The sequence below is a fragment of the Lepidochelys kempii genome, chromosome 17, assembly GCF_965140265.1.
Source record: "Lepidochelys kempii isolate rLepKem1 chromosome 17, rLepKem1.hap2, whole genome shotgun sequence".
Lineage (NCBI taxonomy): Eukaryota > Metazoa > Chordata > Testudines > Cheloniidae > Lepidochelys > Lepidochelys kempii.
Window position 1 is genome coordinate 22,530,649 of NC_133272.1, and position 22,011 is coordinate 22,552,659.

At 48.2% G+C, this 22,011-nt stretch overlaps 1 protein-coding gene across 2 annotated transcripts in view; it reads right to left on the reverse strand.

The window, feature by feature from the left end:
- Positions 1-6,479: 6,479 nt before the first annotated feature.
- Positions 6,480-22,011, reverse strand: part of BAZ1B (bromodomain adjacent to zinc finger domain 1B) — a 90,294-nt gene continuing 74,762 nt past the window's right edge. For both annotated transcript variants that reach the window (XM_073315626.1, XM_073315627.1), the window contains 6 exons: positions 18,892-19,039; positions 16,853-17,000; positions 14,586-14,704; positions 11,195-11,346; positions 9,066-9,169; positions 6,480-8,380 (listed from right to left, as the gene is read on the reverse strand). In XM_073315626.1, the coding sequence (XP_073171727.1) occupies positions 8,014-8,380; positions 9,066-9,169; positions 11,195-11,346; positions 14,586-14,704; positions 16,853-17,000; positions 18,892-19,039 (1,038 nt within the window). In that variant the 3' untranslated portion in view covers positions 6,480-8,013. The remainder of the gene's footprint in view (positions 8,381-9,065; positions 9,170-11,194; positions 11,347-14,585; positions 14,705-16,852; positions 17,001-18,891; positions 19,040-22,011) is intronic.

Here is a 22,011-nt window from a genome sequence, read left to right on the forward strand (position 1 = left end):
ATTTTGGAGCAGCTGTGCAGGGCTGAGGTGTCAATGCCCCCCTCTTCCAGAGCCCCCACGTGCGTGGCTCCTGGTGTGATCCGGAGAGAGACTCGACCTTACCTCACCAGCACCCCCAGTTCCAGCACCTATGTCAGCAGGGTCCGGCTGTGGTAACCGTTCCTTCACGTTTCCTCCAGCGCCCCCCACAGCCAGCCCTCCTGCAACGTTCCCTATAGCGCCCCCTGCTGGGACTGCCCCCCACAGCCAGCCCTCCCGCACCGTTCCCTATAGCACCCCCCCTGCTGGAACCGCCCCCCCGGCTGGGACCGCCCCCCCGCACCGTTCCCCATAGCGCCCCCCCTGCTGGGACCGCCCCCCCCGCACCGTTCCCCATAGCCCCCCCTGCTGGGACTGCCCCCCACACCCAGCCCTCCCGCAACGTTCCCCATAGCGCCCCCCACACCCAGCCCTCCCGCAACGTTCCCCATAGCGCCCCCCCACACCCAGCCCTCCCGCACCGTTCCCCATAGCGCCCCCCCTGCTGGGACCGCCCCCCACACCCAGCCCTCCCGCACCGTTCCCCATAGCGCCCCCCCTGCTGGGACCGCCCCCCACACCCAGCCCTCCCGCACCGTTCCCCATAGCGCCCCCCCTGCTGGGACCGCCCCCCACACCCAGCCCTCCTACACCGTTCCCTATAGCACCCCCTACCAACCTGACTTTGGGGAGAAAACCAGAGCTGCCAAACTCCATTGTCTTCACAGACCAGAAGGGAGGGAACAGGCCGTGAGGGAGGCAGGGACTGCTAGAAGAAGCAGGCTTTCCCCTTTACTCTCACCCATTGGGTCCCCTTGCAAATGTGGTGAAATTTTTTTTATAGCAGGGGTGCTGAGAGCCATTGAACCAAACTATAAATCCTGTGTATGATGGAAGCCACTTCAAGCCGGGGGGTGCTGCTTCACCCCAAGCAGCCCTAGGTCTAGAACCTATGTTTGACTCTCCCTCTTTGGGCACGCACTAAGGCCGAGGGACGGCTCCCGCTCTGGTGCGGACACTGGCTGCGCACGCTGGGCTTCCCGGTGACTCCTCTGGTGCAACAAAGTCACATTCCCCGAGGGGCCTCGTTCCCCTCCTACGCCCTAGTGATTACAGACAGCAAAGCTGGTCCAGCCCCAGAAATCCACTCCAGCTTGTATACGCCATCCAACCCCCTCCGCGCCTCACTAGTCTGGGCCACCCCTCCACAGCTCAGAGGAAAGCGTGGTGCTTACTGCCCAGCCGCGTGCACCACTGAGTTATTTGCCCTTGCCTCGGCATCCTTCGAGAAACAGGTGAACACCGCTGGCCCCAGCAATGGCTTCTCGCCCCTTTCATGGGAGTTCATACAACTCGCTCTAGTACACCTCCTTACTGCCAACCAGGAGCCAAGCAGGCGTTTCCCCAGGGACAGTACGGCAACGGAGAGTTTAGACCCGGTCTGCTAGGCTGGGGGCAAGGAGAGATGAGGAAGTGGTAACATTTTTCAGAAGCAGTGGCATAAACTATTTACCAGCAGCAGAAGGGTGTGTGCACAGGCGTGCGGGAGGGGAGGCAGCTGCTGTGAATTACACCTTCCAGAAAGTTTCCCAACTACCCAAACTGTCTGTTCCTCTTGCTTACACCCTCCTCCATTGATCAGTCAATTTATTCCAAACTTCTGACAATCAATTCATTGGAAAGGGAAAAGGGAAACCAAGCTTGACTTAGGCAGAAGACCCAGTGGCTGAAATCCCTGCCCCTGCAAGTAACACCTTGCATGCAGAAATCCATGCCCACAGTTGTACAGAAGCCCCACCTTCTGTTCCCACAAAAGGAAAGTGAGCAAAGCGCTTGCATAGGGCATTTCCCAGCGCTCCCTTGCTGCAGATTAAGCCCATTACTTCTTGTCCTACCTTCAGTGGACATGGAGAACAACTGATCACTGTCCTCTATAACAGCCCTTCATATATTTGAAGACTGCAATCAAACCTCCTTCAGTCTTTGTTCAAGACAACATGCCTAGTTTTCGTAGGTCAAGTTTTCTAAAACGCTGATCATTTTTGTTGCTCCCCTCTTGACTCTCTCTAGTTTGTCCACATCTTTCCTAAAGTGTGGCACCCAAAACTGGACACAGTCCCCAGCACCGAGCATAGCAGGATAATTACTTCCCGAGTCCAAGGCATTAATGAAAACATTGAACAGCACCGGACCCAGGACTGACCCATGTGGGAACTCCACCCCACCTGCAGCTTGACAGTGAGCCATTGATAACCACTCTTGGAGTACAGTCTTTCAGCCAGTTGCACACCCACCTTTCCCTCTTTGCTTTGAGAAAGTCATGTGGGGGTGTGTCAAAAGTCTTCCTAAAAACAAGATATCACATCTACTGCTTGTGTCCTTATCCACTAGGCCAGTAACGCAATCAAAGCAGGAAATCAGGTTCTTTTGTACTTCTTATTAATGCATCCATGTTTCCAGTTTTTGGTGGAATCCTTTTTGATTTCCAGCTCATTACAGAGCTCCTGATGGAGCCCGAGGGTGCGTCTACACTAAATAAAACCTCTGCATCTGGGCTGGATCAGCTGACTTCGGCTCCAGGGCTATGAAATTGCAATGTAGACATTTGGGCTCAGCCGGGTTGCCAGGGTGTCCAGTTTTTGACTGGAACGCCCAGTCAAAAATGGACCTTGACAGCTCCAAGGGGCACTGCTGACCGAGCCGTTAAAAGTCCGGTCAGCAGCACAGCAGGAGGCCCGGGGCTAAGACAGGCTCCCTGCCTGCCCTGGCTCTGCCCAGCTCCCGGAAGCGGCCATCAGGTCCTTATGGCCTCTAGGTGCATGGGCAGCCTCTGTGCACTGCCCGCGCCCGAGTGCTGGTTCTGCAGCTCCCATTGGCTGGAAACGGTGACCAACGGGAGCTGTGAGGGCAGCGCCTGCAGGTGTGGAGGCAGCATATAGAGCCTCCCTGGCCGCCCAGGTGCCTAAGCGCTGCCGGGACCCCACACCTCCTCCCACGCCCCAAGCCCCTGCTCAGAACCCCCTCCTGCACCCGAAACCCCTCATCCCCACGCCAGAGCCCCCTCCCCGTATCCCAACCCACACTGCAATTATTAAATGTGTTCCACGCACCACAAACCATACTGTTCTTTTGAGTTGTAGCCAGTTTGGGGGTAGACACCACAGAGGACACTAGCAACAGCACGAGCAAGGATATGCTGTAAAAGTCTTAGATTTCAGAGCAAGTCCTAGAGTGAGGTCTCCATACTAAAGGCTAGAGAGAGACCAGTTTGAGTCTCACATTTTAATGCACTCAGGTTCTTCTGTACTTTCCAGGAGCTAAAAATTAGGTTCCAGAGGAGCCTCAGATAAGTCCAGCATCTTTGCTGGAGAAAGCATTCACACCTCCCCATTCCACCCTGAGATCCACTGGAACAGACTGGCAGGCTTCTACCATACAGCACAAGCCAGAGCCCCACTCACTGAGATTTTAAACTACAGCAAGCCAGGAAATTCAGTTCTTTCACAACAGAGCAACTCAGACTTCTTGTAAATATGTCATGTTTGGTCTCAGTACATATCATTGTAATCATAGAATATCAGGGTTGGAAGGGACCTCAGGAGGTCATCTAGTCCAACCCCCTGCTCAAAGCAGGACCAATCCCCAACTAAATCATCCCAGCCAGGGCTTTGTCAAGCCTGATCTTAAAAAACCTCAAAAGGAAGGAGATTCCACCACTGCCCTAGGTAACCCATTCCAGTGCTTCACCACCCTCCTAGTGAAAAAGTTTTTCTTAACATCCAATCTAAACCTCCCCCACTGCAACTTGAGACCATTACTCCTTGTTCTGTCATCAGCTACCACTGAGAACAGTCTAGAGCCATCCTCTTCGGAACCTCCCTTCAGGTAGTTGAAAACAGCTATCAAATCATAGAATATCAGGGTTGGAAGGGACCTCAGGAGGTCATCTAGTCCAACCCCCTGTTCAAAAGCAGGACCTATACCCAATTAAATCATCCCAGCCAGGGCTTTGTCAAGCCTGACCTTAAAAGCTTCTAAGGAAGGAGATTCCACCACCTCCCTAGGCAACGCATTCCAGTGTTTCACCACCCTCCTAGTGAAAAAGTTTTTCCTAATATCCATCCTAAACCTCCCCCCCTGCAACTTGAGACCATTACTCCTTGTCCTGTCCTCTTCCACCGAGAATAGTCTAGAACCATCCTCCCTGGAACTACCTCTCAGGTAGTTGAAAGCAGCTATCAAATCCCCCCTCACTCTTCTCTTCTGCAGACTAAACAATCCCAGTTCCCTCAGCCTCTCCTCATAACTCATGTGCTCCAGCCCCCTAATCATTTTTGTTGCCCTTCGCTGGACTCTCTCCAATTTATCCACATCCTTCTTGTAGTGTGGGGCCCAAAACTGGACACAGTACTCCAGATGAGGCCTCACCAATGTCGAACAGAGGGGAACGATCACGTCCCTCGATCTGCTGGCAATGCCCCTACTTATACATCCCAAAATGCCATTGGCCTTCTTGGCAACAAGGGCACACTGCTGACTCATACCCAGCTTCTCGTCCACTGTAACCCCTAGGTCCTTTTCTGCAGAACTGCTGCCGAGCCATTCGGTCCCTAGTCTGTAGCGGTGCATGGTTCCAAGTTGGTAAGTTCCAAGACAGTTGCTACAAAAACTAGGTTTGCATTTATTTAGCATTTTGCCTTTAAATGCAAGAAGGCATCAGGAGAAACCTAGTTTTTGCTAGGAAAGATTTGCAAGTGTAGCTGTACTGGCATATCTTCCAAGCACAGATGCAGCTTTTATACTGTCCATAAAAAGAAGTTTATATGGCTACAGCCTATACCTGGTCCCAAGTAAAAGAAGCTGTACTGGCAAAAGCACCTTCATGCTGGTCTGGGTCTACATGAGGACTTTTGCCAGTATAAAAATGGTGCCTCCCCACAAAAATAATCACACCCTGAACTGATAGTATAAACACCAGCAAAAGTTTCCAATCTGGCCCAAGATTTTAGTTTCTTCTGTTTATTCGAATGGGCAATTAATCACGGAGATAAGCCATCGTGTCCCAATCCGCATGGCTTCTGTGTAGATCTGCAGCATGACTCCTCTGTGTGTTAAGCAGTGTGAAATGTCCTCAGTGGCTAACTTCATTATCTGGAAGTCACGTTTCTTCAGACATGCCAAAGGGACGTGTCCTCAATAACATTGAAAATGAAGCTGTTGGGATCGTGAGAGCCAGACAAGCATTCAATGAAACTAGCGAGGAAGTTTTGTTCAAAGTACCAGCCAAATGATACTGTAAACTCCCCAGAAATTTCACTTTGGGGGTGGGGAAGCAAAGCGTTGCAGCCTACTGCACTTGTACAGTCATGGGAGTATCTGAGCAACTCACATTCTTTCATGTATCAATACCACTGAGGTAGGGAAGTGCTATTATCCCCATTTCACTGATGGGGATTGAGGACCAGAGTGATTTGCCCAAGACCCAGTTACAAGTCCAATGGCTGGAAGCAGAAGCTAGACAAATTCAGACTGGAAATAAGGCTTACATTAACAGTAAAGGTAATTAACTACTGGAACAGTTTACCAGGATCATGGTGGAGTCTTCATCACTGGCAGTTTTTAAAATCAAGACTGGGTTTTTCCCTAAAAGCTTTGCTCCAGGAATTACTTTGGGATAACTGCACCCTATGAATCTAGTCTCACAACAGTACCTTAATAACCAAGCCATGCCTTCCTCTCTAGCCTAAAAGGCAGTTTTCTTCAGAATTCTAGGTGCCTGAGAAGTAGCCTTGGTGGGAGCCTTCTCAGTCTCAACTTCTGGGCTGTTACACACCCCCAGCAATAAGAGACCGCACTATTTAAAGTTTTGAAAGTGACAGTATCAGACTCTTGTACAGACCTTGAACAGTTGCACATGAGGTATATTTCCTCCTACATATTAGTTCCACTCATCCAGTCTCCCCCTTTTCCCCAGCTCATTCATGGAACACGGGCAGTTGCTTTGTGAAAGCAGCCCCATTTCTCCTCAAGATGCCAACCATTCAGAAATGGGCTGCGATGGGGGGAGAGCCCTGCAGCGAGCACCACTCGGCTATGCATGGACTGGCAGCAGGAAAGGACTCTCTAGAAGCAGTTTTACAAACACAAGTACATAATGTTTATTTTTAAATTTCCAATTTATTACAAGTACAGCCCTTAGCAGAACCCCCTCCCCCCCCGAATGACAATTATTTTTTAAAATAATGTACAGTTCCAAAGGGTTCGCTGTGTAGGAGCTACACAAGACATGGGGGTGCCAAACACAAGTGTCAATGCTAGTCCAGTGGGATAGGACGGCGGGGCTGTGGGGAGGAGAGAAGGAGGCTGGACTTCTGTTCTAGGCTCACAACAGTGACTAACAGCCCAGGACTGAACCAAGTGCTTGGTTTAAAAAAAACAAAAACAAATACACAACACTGGGCTGCCATCTTCATTAACCTTTTTATTCTCAAATCATAGGAGTTGCACCAGGTTCTTTTTTAATTTAATGATCAGTACAGAATAGCCACACAGCTATTTTGTTCCAATTTAAAGACATAATAAGAGGTTCAAACCCTGATTTTGTTAGACCAAAATCTGTCATACGGAGGGAGTGGCAAAAAAAAGTTTTGCTTAAACAGAAATCAATAACTCAAGTGGCACAAGGTGTTGGGGATTCATGACAGAGCAATGTCTCTCCCCCCAGCACAACCTATCTTTCCCACTAGTCAACCGCTGTATAAGTCAGAGTCTGCCCTTCTGCTGCATTACAGGGCATGGCAGGTGGGTTGGGGGGAAGGGAGGCTGAGTTAGGGGAGGTATTACTATAAAAGTAGACAGCAAATTAGAAAGGGATCAGTGAGACCTCTCCCCCCTCCCCAAACAAATCCCCCAGCTTAACTCCAGCTACTGAGAGGAAAACAGGAGTTTTAGAGGGAAAAATATAAAGCAAACACGTTTTCATATAAACTGTACTGTACATGTGCCAAAGCAAGACAAAGGTATCTTACAAGGTGTTCTTTATACAAGCTCACTGCTAGAAACAAGTGACTTAAACTAGAAAATTAATTTAAAAAGTTACATGGAACAAGTTTCTGCTGCTTCCCCTCCCGGGGTTTTCTACGGGATGTGTGGGAATGCCATGTCTCTGATATGCCTCTGGCATTTGGTTTGTCCACTCGAAGGGCTACATGATTATGTGCTGTTAAAGGTGAGCAGGGGAACCAACAGTCTATTCTTTGCCATGTCCAAGTGGACCGCTGCAGTCAGAAGAAAGGACAAGCTCCTCAGAGCACGACCTCAGGAGACCGCTCCCCCAGAAGAAACAGAGGAGAGAAGCAAGAGCACCTCAAAGCCATTTGTATTATGATGCTGGTGAAAGCCATATCTCCATAAATGTATGTGCTTGCTCACTCTACGTGTCCCTTCATTGGGGGCTCAAAATTAACACCATATAAATATACACATACAAGAACTAAGGGCCATTGGCCTGATCACACTCAGTCCTTCTGTGAAGCAACATGATCCCTCCCCATACTAGAGGAGGGCTGGTTTCACATCACAGGCAGCAGATCCCACAGCGCTCCAGTGTTGGCTGCTCAGCTAAAGGGGAAGGAAGCAGCTCCATTCCGAGAAAGCGGATAGTGCTCCAAACTGGAGGAGACTTCACACTCCCCTGTCCAATGAGGCTTAAGCCAGTTCTTCCGCTTGCCCTCCCACCTTCTTCTTCTAGCAGGACAATCCCATAAGAGCTTTATGTATTTTGCTGGAAGCAGTAAGTCACCTCTGCTCACTTGATGGATGGCCAAATACTTCAGGAAGATACAGAGAAATTACAAACTAGAACTGGTCATGGGAAAGGCTGGATTAATCAAGAAGTGTCTGCTGCTTCCTAAATCCCTTCAGACAGCCAAGCCTGCCGCCCAGCAGCACCAGAAGGCCTGCTCCAACTCTGTCTCCCCCCAGTCTCCCTGCTCCTCATTTCTTTCTCTTTCGCCCCCTGGAATGTTCAGTGGCCTCTGACTCACTGTCCCCTTCCTGCTCCTCTAGTCCCTGGCGCCTGGCAGAGGGCTTCTTGCGTTTTCTGCGTGAGTACGTATGGCCAGGCAAGTGTTTGTGCAGCATGTCAATCAAACACTGTTCTGTCTTCTCCAGGCAGGACAGTACGTGGCTCCCATTCTGATTGTAGTGCTCAGCATTGGAGAACACCTGTTTGATGTCAGAGAGGAACTCTAGCACAGAGCGATAGCTGCCACATGAGCACTTGCTCTGCATAGTCTGGAAGTCCATGGGGTTGCTGATGACCTCAAAGTAATCTTCAGCTTCCTCTGTGGTCACTGGCTCCCTGCCGAGGAAGGAGTCACAAAGACAGGAGAATAATTAGCGTCAGACACTGGTATTACCTAGATACTAGCAGGACACTCACAGAAACTGGCCATATCCACTGACACGGACCTGCAGCTCCCAGCACCACCACAATAAACCTTGATGCCTAGAGCCCTTTACAAGCCAACCAAACACCCAACATCCCCTGAGAGGTGGCCTGCTTACAGACAGGGAAACTCAGGCAGTTAAAGTGCCTTGCCTTTCACTGAAGGGAATTGCTGGCAAGGCTGAATTTGAACGCTGGAGATGACTATATCCACTAGAACATGCTTCCTCTGGAGGGAACTCTGAGTGGTTTTCAGGGGAGGCGGTGGAGAATACACTGCTCTCTTACCTCAATGCTTGGCCGCTTCCATTACTGTGCAGAGAAGGGAATGGGAGCACGTCACTCCCTAGCTTTAATCAATCTTGGCTCCCTCCATAGAAACTAGTCTCCAGAGACACTGAGCACAGGGGTCCCTAATGTAACAGACAGACCCACTTCTCTTTCTCTGTACTTATTCTGCTTCTAACACACCCAGGCCTCCAGGCCAGCAGCAGCCTGCAACCATGGCTACGTGCAGCCCTGAGGCTTAGCCAGTCCCACTGCACGAGCAGAGATCCAAGGATAGTTTACACAAGGAAGGAAGCTCTAAGTGCCTCACCTGAAGGGCCAGCTGAAGCGGTACTTGATGAGCTTATTGAGGATTTCCTCACACTTCTGCAGCTCCAGGTTCTGGCGACGTGAAGTCTTCTTCGTTTGAAGCACCTAACCACACAAAGTGGAGCAAACCATTAAAAGGAGAGGAACTGGCATATGATTTAACTGTAGCCAAAACAGTTCCCAAGGACTTGCCCACACTGAGGCTTGGTGAGCAGCAAGTCAGGGTGTGACTGTACCATGCACTAAGTCGCCATGAGGACCCTGCTACCATGCACTAAAAGTTCTCTAATGCACATCAGCAGGGTCGTCACAGTAACTGTGTGTGGCAGGCTAGTGCGCTGAACATTCACTCACACCCTAGCTCGCTCACTGCATGGACAAGCCCCAAGCAGAGGAAAGTGGGAGTAGAGTTTTCCTTTTCAATCCTATCACAAGCAGGTGCATCAGTGGGTAGGGGAGAAGTGATACTTCTGTGAAAACTGACGCTTAAGGCGTTCAAACCCCACCATCATCTCTGCAATAATCAAGAAGCAAACTGCTTGGCTGCGGGAGCTTTGATGCTAGCAGCCAAGAAATGCCATGGCAGCTTGAGTTACAAAATGGGAACCCTGTCCAAAAGCTCTCACAGGAATAGTTTACAGGCAGGCCTGTCCTTTTTCCAGGGGCAGGAAGCTTTTTCAAAGAGGTTCAAAGACAGCATGGTCAAAGCAAGTGGCCAAAGAATAAATAACAAATGGAGTATGCAAATCCCCCTCCTTACCCCCTGGGTAGACAGCATAAGACAGGCAAAGGAGAGGAAGAAAGCAGTTGTGGTGCCCTGTTAACAGGCCTGCAGCAGAGGCTACCATGCCATTTTAAATACCAAACAGCAGCTGATGGCCCCAAGCTTTGCTGTACTCGAGAAACAAGCAGTGCACAAGGCCAGCCATTTGCCTAGGGATTTGTAGGTGGTCAGCCACTACCGTACTGGCATCCCGCTCAGCTCTGAGCTCTGCAGGGATCACTGCATACAGATACATTGATATGGAGGGAACTGCAGTTCCCAACCTGGACCTAGGCTACAACTGTCAACAAATCAGATTTGTGCTGGGAAGAGGGGCAGGGAGCTAACAGGACCTGTCTCCTCAGCCCAGAGGGTTAGAGAGAGTGACAATATTTTACCAAGGTCCACAATTCCCAGCAGCCAACCATGTTGTTTAGATGAGACCATTCCTCACTCAAAGGTACCTCTAGTTGGCTATGGTGCCCCTCCCCTGATTTGGAGAGTATGCGAGCAAGCAACAAGAAAAGGCCAGCAGAAAAGGGGTCTCCTGTATACGTTAGCACAAGGCAACTACAGAACCACTAGCCATTCTTTTACCCAACCCCAGGCACCCTAATGCAGCAGGAGCCTGAGCCCCAAGCCTTGCACTCCAGCCCAAGACGCAACAGCTGTTGATGCTGGGCACTTTGGGAGGAGCTCCTATGACAGGCTATAACAGCAGTACTGTTAACACTGGTCACTAGATGTACAGCAGATCTGTGGGAAGCTCCTGCCACACCGCACCATGGTGCTAGAATGCCAATATCCCCACGTAACCCTAATGGCTACATCCCCAGGACAGTCAGCACAGAATCCCCAGCTCCGCCCTTCCCAGGATTGGCTCTATTCAAACACAAGGTTTTATTCATTAAATGTCAAGTGAAACCTAAACCAGCTAAATTATGTCCTGAAGGTTGGGGAGTGACCGTCCGGACAACAACTGTCAGAAAATAGGCCAAGCTCGGGGAGCGAGGGTCCGGCATTGCTGGCATTCTATCACCATCCCGGACCCCCTCCCCCCCTTCCCCCACCTCTCTGCACAGACATATGGATACTATTAAAAACCCTTTAACAAGCTGCAGGCCGCCTGCTAATCAAGGGGGACAATGTGTGAAAGCGGCTGGGGAAGGATGCCTGGCATATCTGTGCTCCGTTTGTGCTGGGCCCTTAAGGATACATGGCCTTTGTTAGGCAGACCTCAGTCCCGTATGGATTTCACAATACAATTCAGGGCATTTCTTTGAGAAGGGGAGGGGAAGGAAGTGTGACACCTGTTGAGTTTATAACTCATGAAGTGAGCAATCTCCTGGGGGCAATTTGGCTCTTACCAGCTCATCAATGTCTGCTCCGTTGACAGGTGTGGCCCGCTGCCGGGGTCCTCTGGTGGCATGCACTGACTGTTTCTTCCCTTGGTGCCTGCCTTGCCTGGAAGGGTACATCATTGTACTCTGCTTGCCCTTGGCTGCCTTCCTGGGTCTCACTGAAACAATCAGCCAGTTTTAAGAACAGGTTCACTTTTGGAGAGAAATCTGAGAGAGCCTCAAACCAAGGAGAGAGGATGACAATGGACAAGAGCCCTTCAGCCTCTTGGAGAGGTGATAACATTAGGAGCAGAAGCCAAGTCACTGAGATTGTCGCCATCACAAACACAATAGCAAAAAAATCTAATCTCTGCAGAGACAGTCACATATAACAGCAATAGTGCAACCATTCAAAGAAGAATCTGGTGCCCTGAGGAGTGGCCCCAGAGGGTTAAAACAGAGTTGCACCATCCCTGCCCAGTCGTACCAAAGCAGGGACGGTCACACTGTGGCTGGACAGGTGCTGCTTTTCACCAGTCTTTACTCACTTCTCGTACACTGAGTAAGCCAAGCAATCATAGGCCTTCTCCAGGTGAAGCAAATGTCCCCTTTCCAGAATGGACACTGATGGTTGGCAAGGATGTTACTCCTACTCATGGGTGACCACACACACACACACACACACACAGAGCTAGCAGGCCCTCTAGCTGGGAGGGGATTTGGATTTCTGAGGTCTTTGTGAGCAAGGTTCAGCTGTGGCAGTGTTGAAGCAGAAATGTCCTAGTACTAAAATCCTTATACCCCCAAGCTCTCGAAGGATGCCGGGGGCGAGTGGGGGGTGAGTTAAGCCTTGGAGATAACTTACACCTTCCTTTGCTGTTCAGACCAGAAATGTGTGGGAATCCCTTGGTTTCCTGTTGTCCACTTGCTCACTGCCAGAGAGTGTGGATGGCTGAATGGGTGCCTTTACAGGCATTTACAAGTGGCCCACACAATGGGATAAGCCAGTTGCTAAGTCCCCCTGAAAAGCTAACTGTGTTCACAGTGGGTGTCGAGTTACTCTGGCAGGGAGCTGCTCCAATTGGTAAACAATGGAATTTTATTCCAAACATTGGGGCTGCTGCATTATGTTCCAGATAAATGTTTTTGCCCATTTGTCAGCCTGCCTGTCACCATTTTAAATGGAGGGAATGCAAGTGTGGTGACGAACTGTCTCCGGTCTTAAATTTCTCCTGCGACCCCTGTACATTGAGTGTACGTTGGCCTTTCTTCCCGAGCAAGCGCCTTCCACCTGGTCATAAATGCATACGAAAGCCATGTCCAAAATGCAGCAGTCCTTCACTTGTGGCCTCTAATCCGTCCCTGTCCAATAAATCATCTTGTCAGGCTCCCTGCAGGAGCAGCGTGTGTCAGGGCAGTGGGACGTCTGTATACTGTTGCTCCTGCTTGTGTGTCAAGTTCACAGCATGTGTTAAATGTCTGACAATCCAACATTCTATATTCTATCCTCAGGATAAACGCTGCACAAGGATTAACTGGAACTTCTCCACTAAAACAAAAGTTTTCCACTATGACCTTTCCATGCTAATGCCCTGTAAAGCTGGGGGTTGAGTTTAATGCTTTATTTTTAGAGACAGTAACCCTCTTTTGCTATTGTCTGAAAACCCTCGCTTTGGTCCTGGAACTGGAATGCATCAAGGGCTGAACATACTTCAAGTGTGGACATGGATACTCCAAAGAACAAAGAGCAATCTATATCAGAAGATCAAGGAACACCCCAAAAATTAAACAAAATGGAAAAATGTGTAAGGCCTGAACCAGCCAGCTGGAGCTCAGTAATACAAAACACTCCCAGGCTAGAGACAGTTGGGAGAACATATACAAATCCCCTAGGTCTCGGTCACTTAATTCCATCACCAGCTTTAGCTGAAGGGTTTGGTCTGAAGCTACAACTTTCAGTCAATGACGGTTCAGCTGAAAGCAAATGGTGTGCATGTGCATTTCAGGGATCTTTCCAGTTCATGCTTCCTGATCTATTCCAGCAGGGCAGCGTCAAAGTCCCCAAAAACAAAAAGGAGGTGGAGCGTGGCAGGAAAAACTTTTGGATTTGGGGTGGAGAAGCATTTGTTTCACTTAGTCTGGAATGCCGTTCTGAACCCTGGTGGGTGAAGTAATATATTTTACTGGACCAACTTCTGTTGGAGAGAGAGAGAAGCTTTTGAGCTTAAAACAGAACCCTTCTTCAGGTCCTCGAAAGCTTGTCTCACCAACAGAAGTTGGTCCAATAGAAGACATTACCTCACCCACCTTGTCTCTCTATTATCTTGGGACCCACAGCTACAACACTGTACACGTTTTGAATCCTGTGACTTTATTTCACTCGGGGCTTGTCTACATTAGTGGCTGGATCAACGGGCAGCGATCGATCCAGCGGGCGTTGATTTATCGTGCTTAGTCTAGACGTGATAAATCGACAGCCGAGCATTCTCCTGTCGACTCCGGTACTCCACCAGGGCTAGAGGCGCAGGCGGAGTCGACGGAAGAGCATCAGCTGTCGACTTACCACAGTGAAGACACTGTGGTAAGTAGTTCTAAGTACGTTTACTTCAGTTATGTTATTCACATAGCTGAAGTTGCGTAACTTAGATCGATTCCTTCCCTCCCCCAGTGTAGACCAGGCCTCAGCGTCCTGAGAAAGATCAATCTCTGAAGACAGTTACTACAGCCCTATTAGAAGCTTCCCTGTCAATGTCTGTTCAGTTCGGAGAGAACCTGACTCATACTACAGCCTGGACAATAGTCACTTCCTGTAGAACAGCCAGTGTCAAGTGAAGGTGAATTTTAATAGCGTACAAAGGGAACCTCATGACAACAGGCAAGAATTTAACTCCCCACCCCTAATCCCAAAACAAGATAACTTTTAGTTTTGCATTTAAAAAAGTAAGTTTTGGGGTGGTGGAGGAAGAGAGACAGCATTCTACTGCCCAGGGACAGCAAATGTTGAAGAGTAAAAAGGCTATTAACAAATAATCAATCATGCTGCTTGCTAACCCTTCACTGCTGCAGGCCCCTGCTGACAGCTTAGCAGCAGTTTTTATGGCATCAGCTGTGTATCAAGAAGTGTGGATCCTTACACTGGAATGCGAGCATGCTCCCACTCCTTTGAGTTGACGTAGTATTTAAACTGCTGCAAGGACAGTCTCAGTCCTGAAGTAGCAAGGGGACCGAAGGCAGTCGATTCCCAGTTCTCCACAAATGTATCATGTCTGCAGCCTTCTCTGAAAAGGGCCTCCTTACACATCCATGTGAGAACCCAACCTCTTCCTCAGATAGGACACAAAGCCTCTGATAGGATACATGACAAAGATGGAACAGACTACAGCTGAGCCCACATGATAACTTGTAGCTAAAGACTTACATTTCAGTCCAGCAACCTCATAATCTTCTTCCTCTTCTTCATCCTCCTCAGCATCTTCCTCATCTGGGCCTACCTCGCCCTCTTCAGCCTCCTCTTCAGCAGAATCTTCGGTATAGTTTCTAAAGGCAAGAAAATTAGTTAGATGTCAGACTCTCTGAATAAACTAGCAGAGCCTGGCTAGCCTTGACCCTGGGAGTTTCACTGCATGTTTGTTCATACACACAAACTTGCTGACCACCTCAATCTAAAACAAACATTTGCTTCAAATTGCTTCACACTATAGCAATCTGTTCTTTTTCAGCCAAGATATCATGTTAGAGTTATGGCTTAGATGGCACTTTCAGTCTCTTGCTACTTTCCAGGCTATCACTTTGGGGCTGACAGATTTCAGCCCAAATGCTAAAAACTTTCAACAGCTGAATACATGTGCAGAGAGAAACCGCTCTGCTGCTGTTCCACACATCTCGGCAATATGTTACCGATAACTACATTTAACGCTGTTTGCAGTGTAGTTATTCCTCAGTAAGGACAAGTGCTCTGGGGTTGGAGGAAGAATGTCAGGATACCACACTGATTGTATGCAGTCCGCTTGCTCATGAGGTACAATGCTACTGATGCATGGGAAGCATCTGAAACATGCAGTCACTACCAGCTTACACTGTGCAAGTGCAATGCAGCCAAGGTGGCCCTACCAGACTCTCCACACATGTGGTCAGCCAGTTCTTCCTCAACTCTCCTCCCTCCAAACCCATACTAAGTTTGTTCGAACAGGAGATGTAACATGAGTGCACAAGTGGTAGTGGAGCAAAGAAAGAAAGGTGGCGGCCAGCAAACATGGTCATATCGGAGAAGCCCCATTAAAGGGCTGCTCAAGAAGTGTTTGGGAGGAGACAGGGAGAGAAGAGTGTCTCCTTCCCTACTCCATCTCACAGCAGTGCCACTTTGCATGCCCTCCGTGGAGCAGAGCTGATTTAATGCGCTAACAATCAGGCAGACATCACAGTTACGTTCCCACCTTTACCGAGCAAAGCACTGAGGGTACACATGCACAGATGTCATAAAATGACAAGTTCTGGTTCGCACAGTGAGTCTGACCCTTTACATACATCTAATTCGGGGTAACAATTATAACAAAAAACAGGAACAGAGAACAATATGCACGTGCAGGAAGAGACAGAGGTATGCTTGCTGTGGAGCTACAATTTTGAATTTTCTGCCTTGCATGAGTCAAGTGTCCATCATTAATTAAATGGAAAAAGACTAAGTTCATGCAACACTAAGAGCTGGAGGGTGTTCCAAGGCCAACATTCTCTCCCATTCTATTCTAGCTGGGAAGAATAAAGTAGTAAATAGATAAGACAGGTGTTACTCCACCTGATGGCTCACATCCAGGAGCAAAGCAGCTTGCAGATGACTCTGACACATCAAAGCAACTGTGATCTCATGCTAGAACAGCTGTGTTAAAGCCTTGCCATTTCAGAACAAGCCTGATAAACTCCTTTCAAACCGTGCCCAGAGAGTAATTAATACTGTTAGGCCCATATACCACCTGCATATGACAGTCTAATATACTTTGTATCACTGGTCTGGAGGGAAGGCTGGCTAGAAACCTATTCTTCAGGTGGTAGTTGGTAGTCTCATCCCTCTGGCATAAGTGAAAATGCAAACCACAGACAGTTATGATTAAAAGAGGAGAGAAAGTAGGTATCAAGTCTTGAGTTCAAAGGTGAGTGACATCTGGCTATCATGGTGTAAACAAACAAACATTTATGCTCAACATTGTTCTCTGCTAAGTAGCAGACTATGGGCTCAATGCCTCTCTCTTTTGGATGGACAGGAAGTTCAGGCCACTTCTGAGAGCTCACCTCAGCTGGAAGTCAGAAAGGACTGCAGTGCTAGGAAGCATGTTCCTATGAGCAAGCAGCCAGACTCACTGCTCAAAGGAGCTGAAGCACCAAGTGAGTTTCAGCACTAATAGCAGCCCTTTATTACTGCAGAGACTTTTTTCCACTGCTACAGTGAAGTTATTTACTCCCCTCAAAATGTCATGGGTCACTACAACACAGGTGCTCTAATGTAAGAGCAGCCTGAAAAGATCGCTCTGCTATTGTTCAAGTGCCATCAAGTAATCTAGGTATTTCCCTCCTCTAAAAGCAGTTACTGATTAAGGACGAATGCTTTGGTCTCTTTGTGAAAGACTCCTTAGTTCTCAAAGCCTGATTAGAATTCCTCCCCAGCGAAAGCAGCAGGAGAAAGGAGGGTCTCACCTTCCCCGGGAGCTGCGCCTGGCGGTAGAGGGCTGGCAAGCTGGGCATTGCCACTCGCCATCTGGTATCTCGTAGAGTGCTGGTCTCAGACAAAACAGGTGGAAGGCTTTGTTACACTCATCACACAGGATCAGCTTGTCATCCTCACCTACGAGAGGGGAGAACTTGCATGAAGTTTAGTAGCACAGCTCTGCTCACCCTGTGCAGAAGCAGCTACCAATACAATGGAGAAAGGGACAGAGGTGGAGGGCCACAAAAACTCCTCAAACGGTATTGCAGCCTTTTAAAACCTATGGGAGTTTCCCGGCCCTGTTGAGTCTGGCTTTGAACAGCACAGCGCAATTACCCAGTAGGAATGCTGCCTCTGTGCTCCTCACTAACTTGAGCGAAAACCTATTTTGAGCCAGCTGCTTAGTAAAAACAAGAACTTCACAATGTGACTCTCCTCCCTACACCTGAAATTCTAGTTCTGTCAAATCAAGCCAATTGGACCTAGGTGGGTGCCTTTGGACTCAACTAGGGCACCCTCTGCCAGCAATGGACAAACAGTTTTTGCAATGCTTCAGAAGATTGCCCGCAGAAGGGATGCACTTCAGCTGTTCAAGAGGACATCTCACTCAGTCCTCCCAGCTTCCTCTTTCTACTGATGCTTAGTTCCCAAAGGCTAACCTAAAAGTGCAAAGGTAATTAGCATGAGCCCCTGGCAAACTAGGAGAGAAAGTCTGTGTGGAAATAGAACCTTTGCTGCCCCCACCTCCCATGAGCATTTCAAGAGAGATCAGCATCTTCCAGTGCACAAATTGAAAACAAGACAAAGTTACAATGAGGTGCTCTGTGCTGCCAGGCTCTTCTCTAAGGGTAGAGAAATGGCTGTTGCCTGTGCACACCTCCCATTCAGAGCACATCGTGGCAGGGTGACTGCTGGTGACTCTCTCCCTACATTCCCTCCCCCATAACCCTCCATTTACGTAGCTCCCCTTTGCAGATTTTCCCCTGTATGCAAGACATGGTATAAAGGTGGACTCCTCTGGCCCAGGTCACTTTCCTCCTCCACTTGCCCAAGTAATAATAGTTCAGGACATGGGACCTCACCGCTCTGCCTACCCTCACATGAAGCGCAACAGCCAGGAGTTGCTCTCTCCCAGCTCCTTCTCTTCCACCCCCATCAACCGCTTCCTAGAGCAGAGCATAGGTTGATGGTGGATAGCCTCACTCAGCCTAATCCCACCTTGTTCTCCCCTCTTCAGTTGTGGGGAGCAACCAAGAGATAGGTGCAACTCAGAAGGCCCCTAAAAATCCAAGACTGAAAGTGTGTGATGTGAATACAGACAAGACAATAATTGTTTTCAGGCAGTCTGCTTTGACCAAATGGAAGAGCACTAACAGAGGGCATATATAAATAGCTCTTAGCATGCAGCAGCTTCACCTATCATCACAGAGCCAAGTTACAGTGCATATTAGAAATATGACAGTTTCATTTAACCACAAACACTTGTGAGAGTTATTTCCGTCAGAAATGCTGAACTCAGAGTAAGCCCCAGGTTTGTGTAGGATGGCATGCACTCTGGATATGAAATGAAGGCATGACTGTTCCCAGAAGGGTTTGTTATTCTGAAGAGGCACTTTCATACGATAGGGACTTGTATCCAGGGATCCAATATTTAGAACACAGAACTTTCATAAACACAGAAAGACACAGGGAACAGCCCTCTGATGATGTGCAAAGCTAAGACTGACCTAGTGTACTGCAGAGAGAACCAATGATAATATCTTGGCGTGCAGGAGAGGCTATGGAAATCACAGTCCTGCAGCGTTCCGTAAGTTTGTAAGTTATATAAAGATATTTAATTTGACTTTCGGTCTTAGGGCTCCTGGACATGTGCGTTTCTGCTTCTGAATGAGTGAATCCTGATGTTCAGAACGAAAGCGCAGCCAAGAGCAGGGTGTGGTGACTCACTAGAGGAGCGTGCTGCCCAGGTGGCACATGACAGGCACCAGCGCTCCCCACTGTTAAGCAAGCTTGGGGCTGGAATCCATACCTTTCTTGCGACACACTTTGCACCTGGCATTCTCTGCCGACATATCCCATTTGATACAGGCATCCAGCATCCCAAGCAGCACGTGCATGCGAGAGAAGGTCTGGGCCTCCCGGATTGCTGTCTTCCACTTCTCCACCGCTGAAGCAACCTGCAGACAGAACTAAGATTATACCAAAGCACAGGAACACAGCTCACTATAACTTGAAGACTTCTTCCATCTTTTAGTTGGGGCACTTGTCAGCCATAATTCAGCTATTGTATTTTCTACCTTCTACAGAGCGCCTCAGTCCTCTTTGAGGCTTACCCTCTCACCAGCCTCACTGGGCCAGACATCTTGTTCATAACACTACGGACCTTTTGTGCTTCATGACCAGCCTGAAACAACCTACACAAACTGCACTACATTCTTTACTTTGAAAGTCTAACCCAAATACTTGTCAGTCAAAGAAAATAAACGGCAGAATTTTAGCCCCATTAAAAGTAGGATGAAAGTTAAAAGGCAGCTGGCAGGCATTGTTCAGGTCATGACTGCCGAGAACAGCCTGTGCTGCCCTCCAGTGGACACTTGAAGAGCATTCATGTCTGTCAGCAAAGATCCATTAAACAGTTTGCCCTAAGAGCTGTTTAGTTGACAGGTGGGTGACTGGCTGATGTCACTGTCAGCTTTGACAAGCAAAGCATTCCAGGCCCCAAATACAAGAACAGTTATTTTCACTGAGTTGCGATAACTTCAGCACATTTGAGGTCCTCCCATTAGCTGCAAATGAGACCACAGTATTAAAACCGGGGATTTGCACCAACATGACTGCTGGAATCTGCACATAGTAAGCCACCCGTGAAATCTACATTTCAGCACCGGAGGTTTAAAAACAAAGCTGCAGTGAATTGGAAATGCACTAGAACAGAAGCAATCCCCAGCCACTGCATGTTCAACTAAAAGGCTAATCCTCTGCTTTACAGCTATGAGGTGATGGCCTAGTCCTGACAGGGACATAATAGGACTCAAGTTAATGTTCTTCTACCCCAGGAAAATGAAAAAAAAACAAACAAACAGTGAAGTGTCAGATGGGAGAAAACTAAACTCTGCAGCTGACAGCAATTTGGGAGCCAAACAAAACCCAGGATTTTTGCAGAGTTGCACATTTCCCTCCCACTGACTTCGAGGAAGTGCAGTGTATACTGGATGTTTGAAAAAAAAAAAAAACACACACACACAAACTGTTTTAACATCCTAATATCCTCACTGTCGCTTGCTGGTGTGGTACCTAGAGCAGGAGACACTGCCAGGGCCAGTAGAAAACTGCACAGAAAGTTGTGCAGATTGCAGGGCATCCTGCCATTTTTTGCAGAACATTGTTGGGGTGCCTCACATATTGTGTAATTGATTTTCCAAGTAACTGTTCCATGGCTTTTGCAGTTAACATACTGGATCACTGGGCCAAGATAAATTTGCAAAAGCTGTTGGCAGATTCTGCTCAGATTTTTCTACCCAAGTCCGTGGAATTTACCAGATCTGTAACACTGTTTCCTCATAAGCTGTATGAGGCTGGGGCATTTCAGCATTACCAGTCTCCAGGGGAACTCTGTTTATTGTTGCACCTTAACCTGTCAGGCATAGCATGAGATTCAGTGAAGTTACTTGCAATCTCCTGGCTAGAGGAGAGAGAACTCTGCCACTGCAACAAATGAACAAACACAGAAAAATGTCAAGAACAAAAAGAGCATGACAGGAAAAGCCTGCTGTGAGAAGGACAAAGAGCAGGCTAGAAAGCCTATTGTCTGGCAACCTGAGAATGAAAAAAATTCCATCTGAATAAGAGATTTAATTGCTTGTTACTGACCTTCACTAAAAAAAATCCTGGCTGCATTGAGGGTATGTCTACACTGCAATTACAAACCTGCAACTAGCCCATGCCAGCTGACTTGGGCTCATGGGGCTGTTTAATTGTGGTGTAGACATTTGGGCTCAGGTTGGAGCCAGGGCTCTAGGATCCTGCAAGATGGGAGGATCGCAAAGCTCAGGCAGCCTGAGTCCAAATGTCTACACTGTAATTAAACAGTCCTGCAGCCGAAGCCATGGGTGTCTAACTGCAGTGCAGACATACTGTTAGTGACCAATGCATCCAAACTTATGGCTAAAAAGCAAGTACTGGCCTGCTGCCTGATCCCATGCAAATACCATTGACCAGCAGAAGGGCTAGTGATCTGCCCATCCCTCTCACTCTGGTCAGTCAGTTGTGACCCATATTGTACTGTAGGCAAAAGGCACATGGCTAATTCTGCATGCTCTCCCTAATGTACAGTATGGGGTACATCTGCTAGTCAGGGCCATTTGCATGGAAACCAAGGTTCGTTTTCACATACTGCCTTAGGTCAGTCTGTCAATGTACTCAGTATTTAAGTTCAGGTCCATGCAGGAGCTCTCTTAGAGGGAAGGTGAGCTACAACAATTGTAACATTCATTTGCATTTCAAAGCTGCAGTAATCACATTTTCTTGTCAGATAATTACATCTGAGATCCAAACAGTCCTTACAAGGTCACCTTAAAAAGCATTTCCTAGTTTGGCAAAAAGCAAATTCTAGATATATTGAGGTGAAAAGACAATGTACTTTAATGCTAAACATACCAGGTTATGCCAGGAAACTCCCACCAGCATAGCCAGATATAACTGGTACTTTACTGGCTGTCCTACCAATCTGCTGCCAAGACACAGGCATGACAGTAAGAGTAAAGAAAATTATTTGTAAGAGATCTGTGACTCCAGGGAGTGGTTTAGACTGCCACACTCTGGTAGTACTGAAATCTACACAGTCACCTTTAAGCTCAACTGGATAATATGAACAGAAGTCATAGAATATCAGGATTGGAAGGGACCTCATCTAGTCCGACGCCCTGCTCAAAGTCACTAGACAAATTAGGTGGTGCTAGAAGAGTTAAAGAACGACACCTGAACTCTGTTGGGCATGCATTCCCAAACTGTGTTTAGAATACCACCACTCCTGTTTTTTATTTACAGAGTGGGAGTCTGAATGTTCGAAGCAGTCTTAACAACACTGAAGGAAATTCAGCGACACTAGGAAAATAAGCCTGTGTTGACAATGGGTGGCAAAATTCTCTAT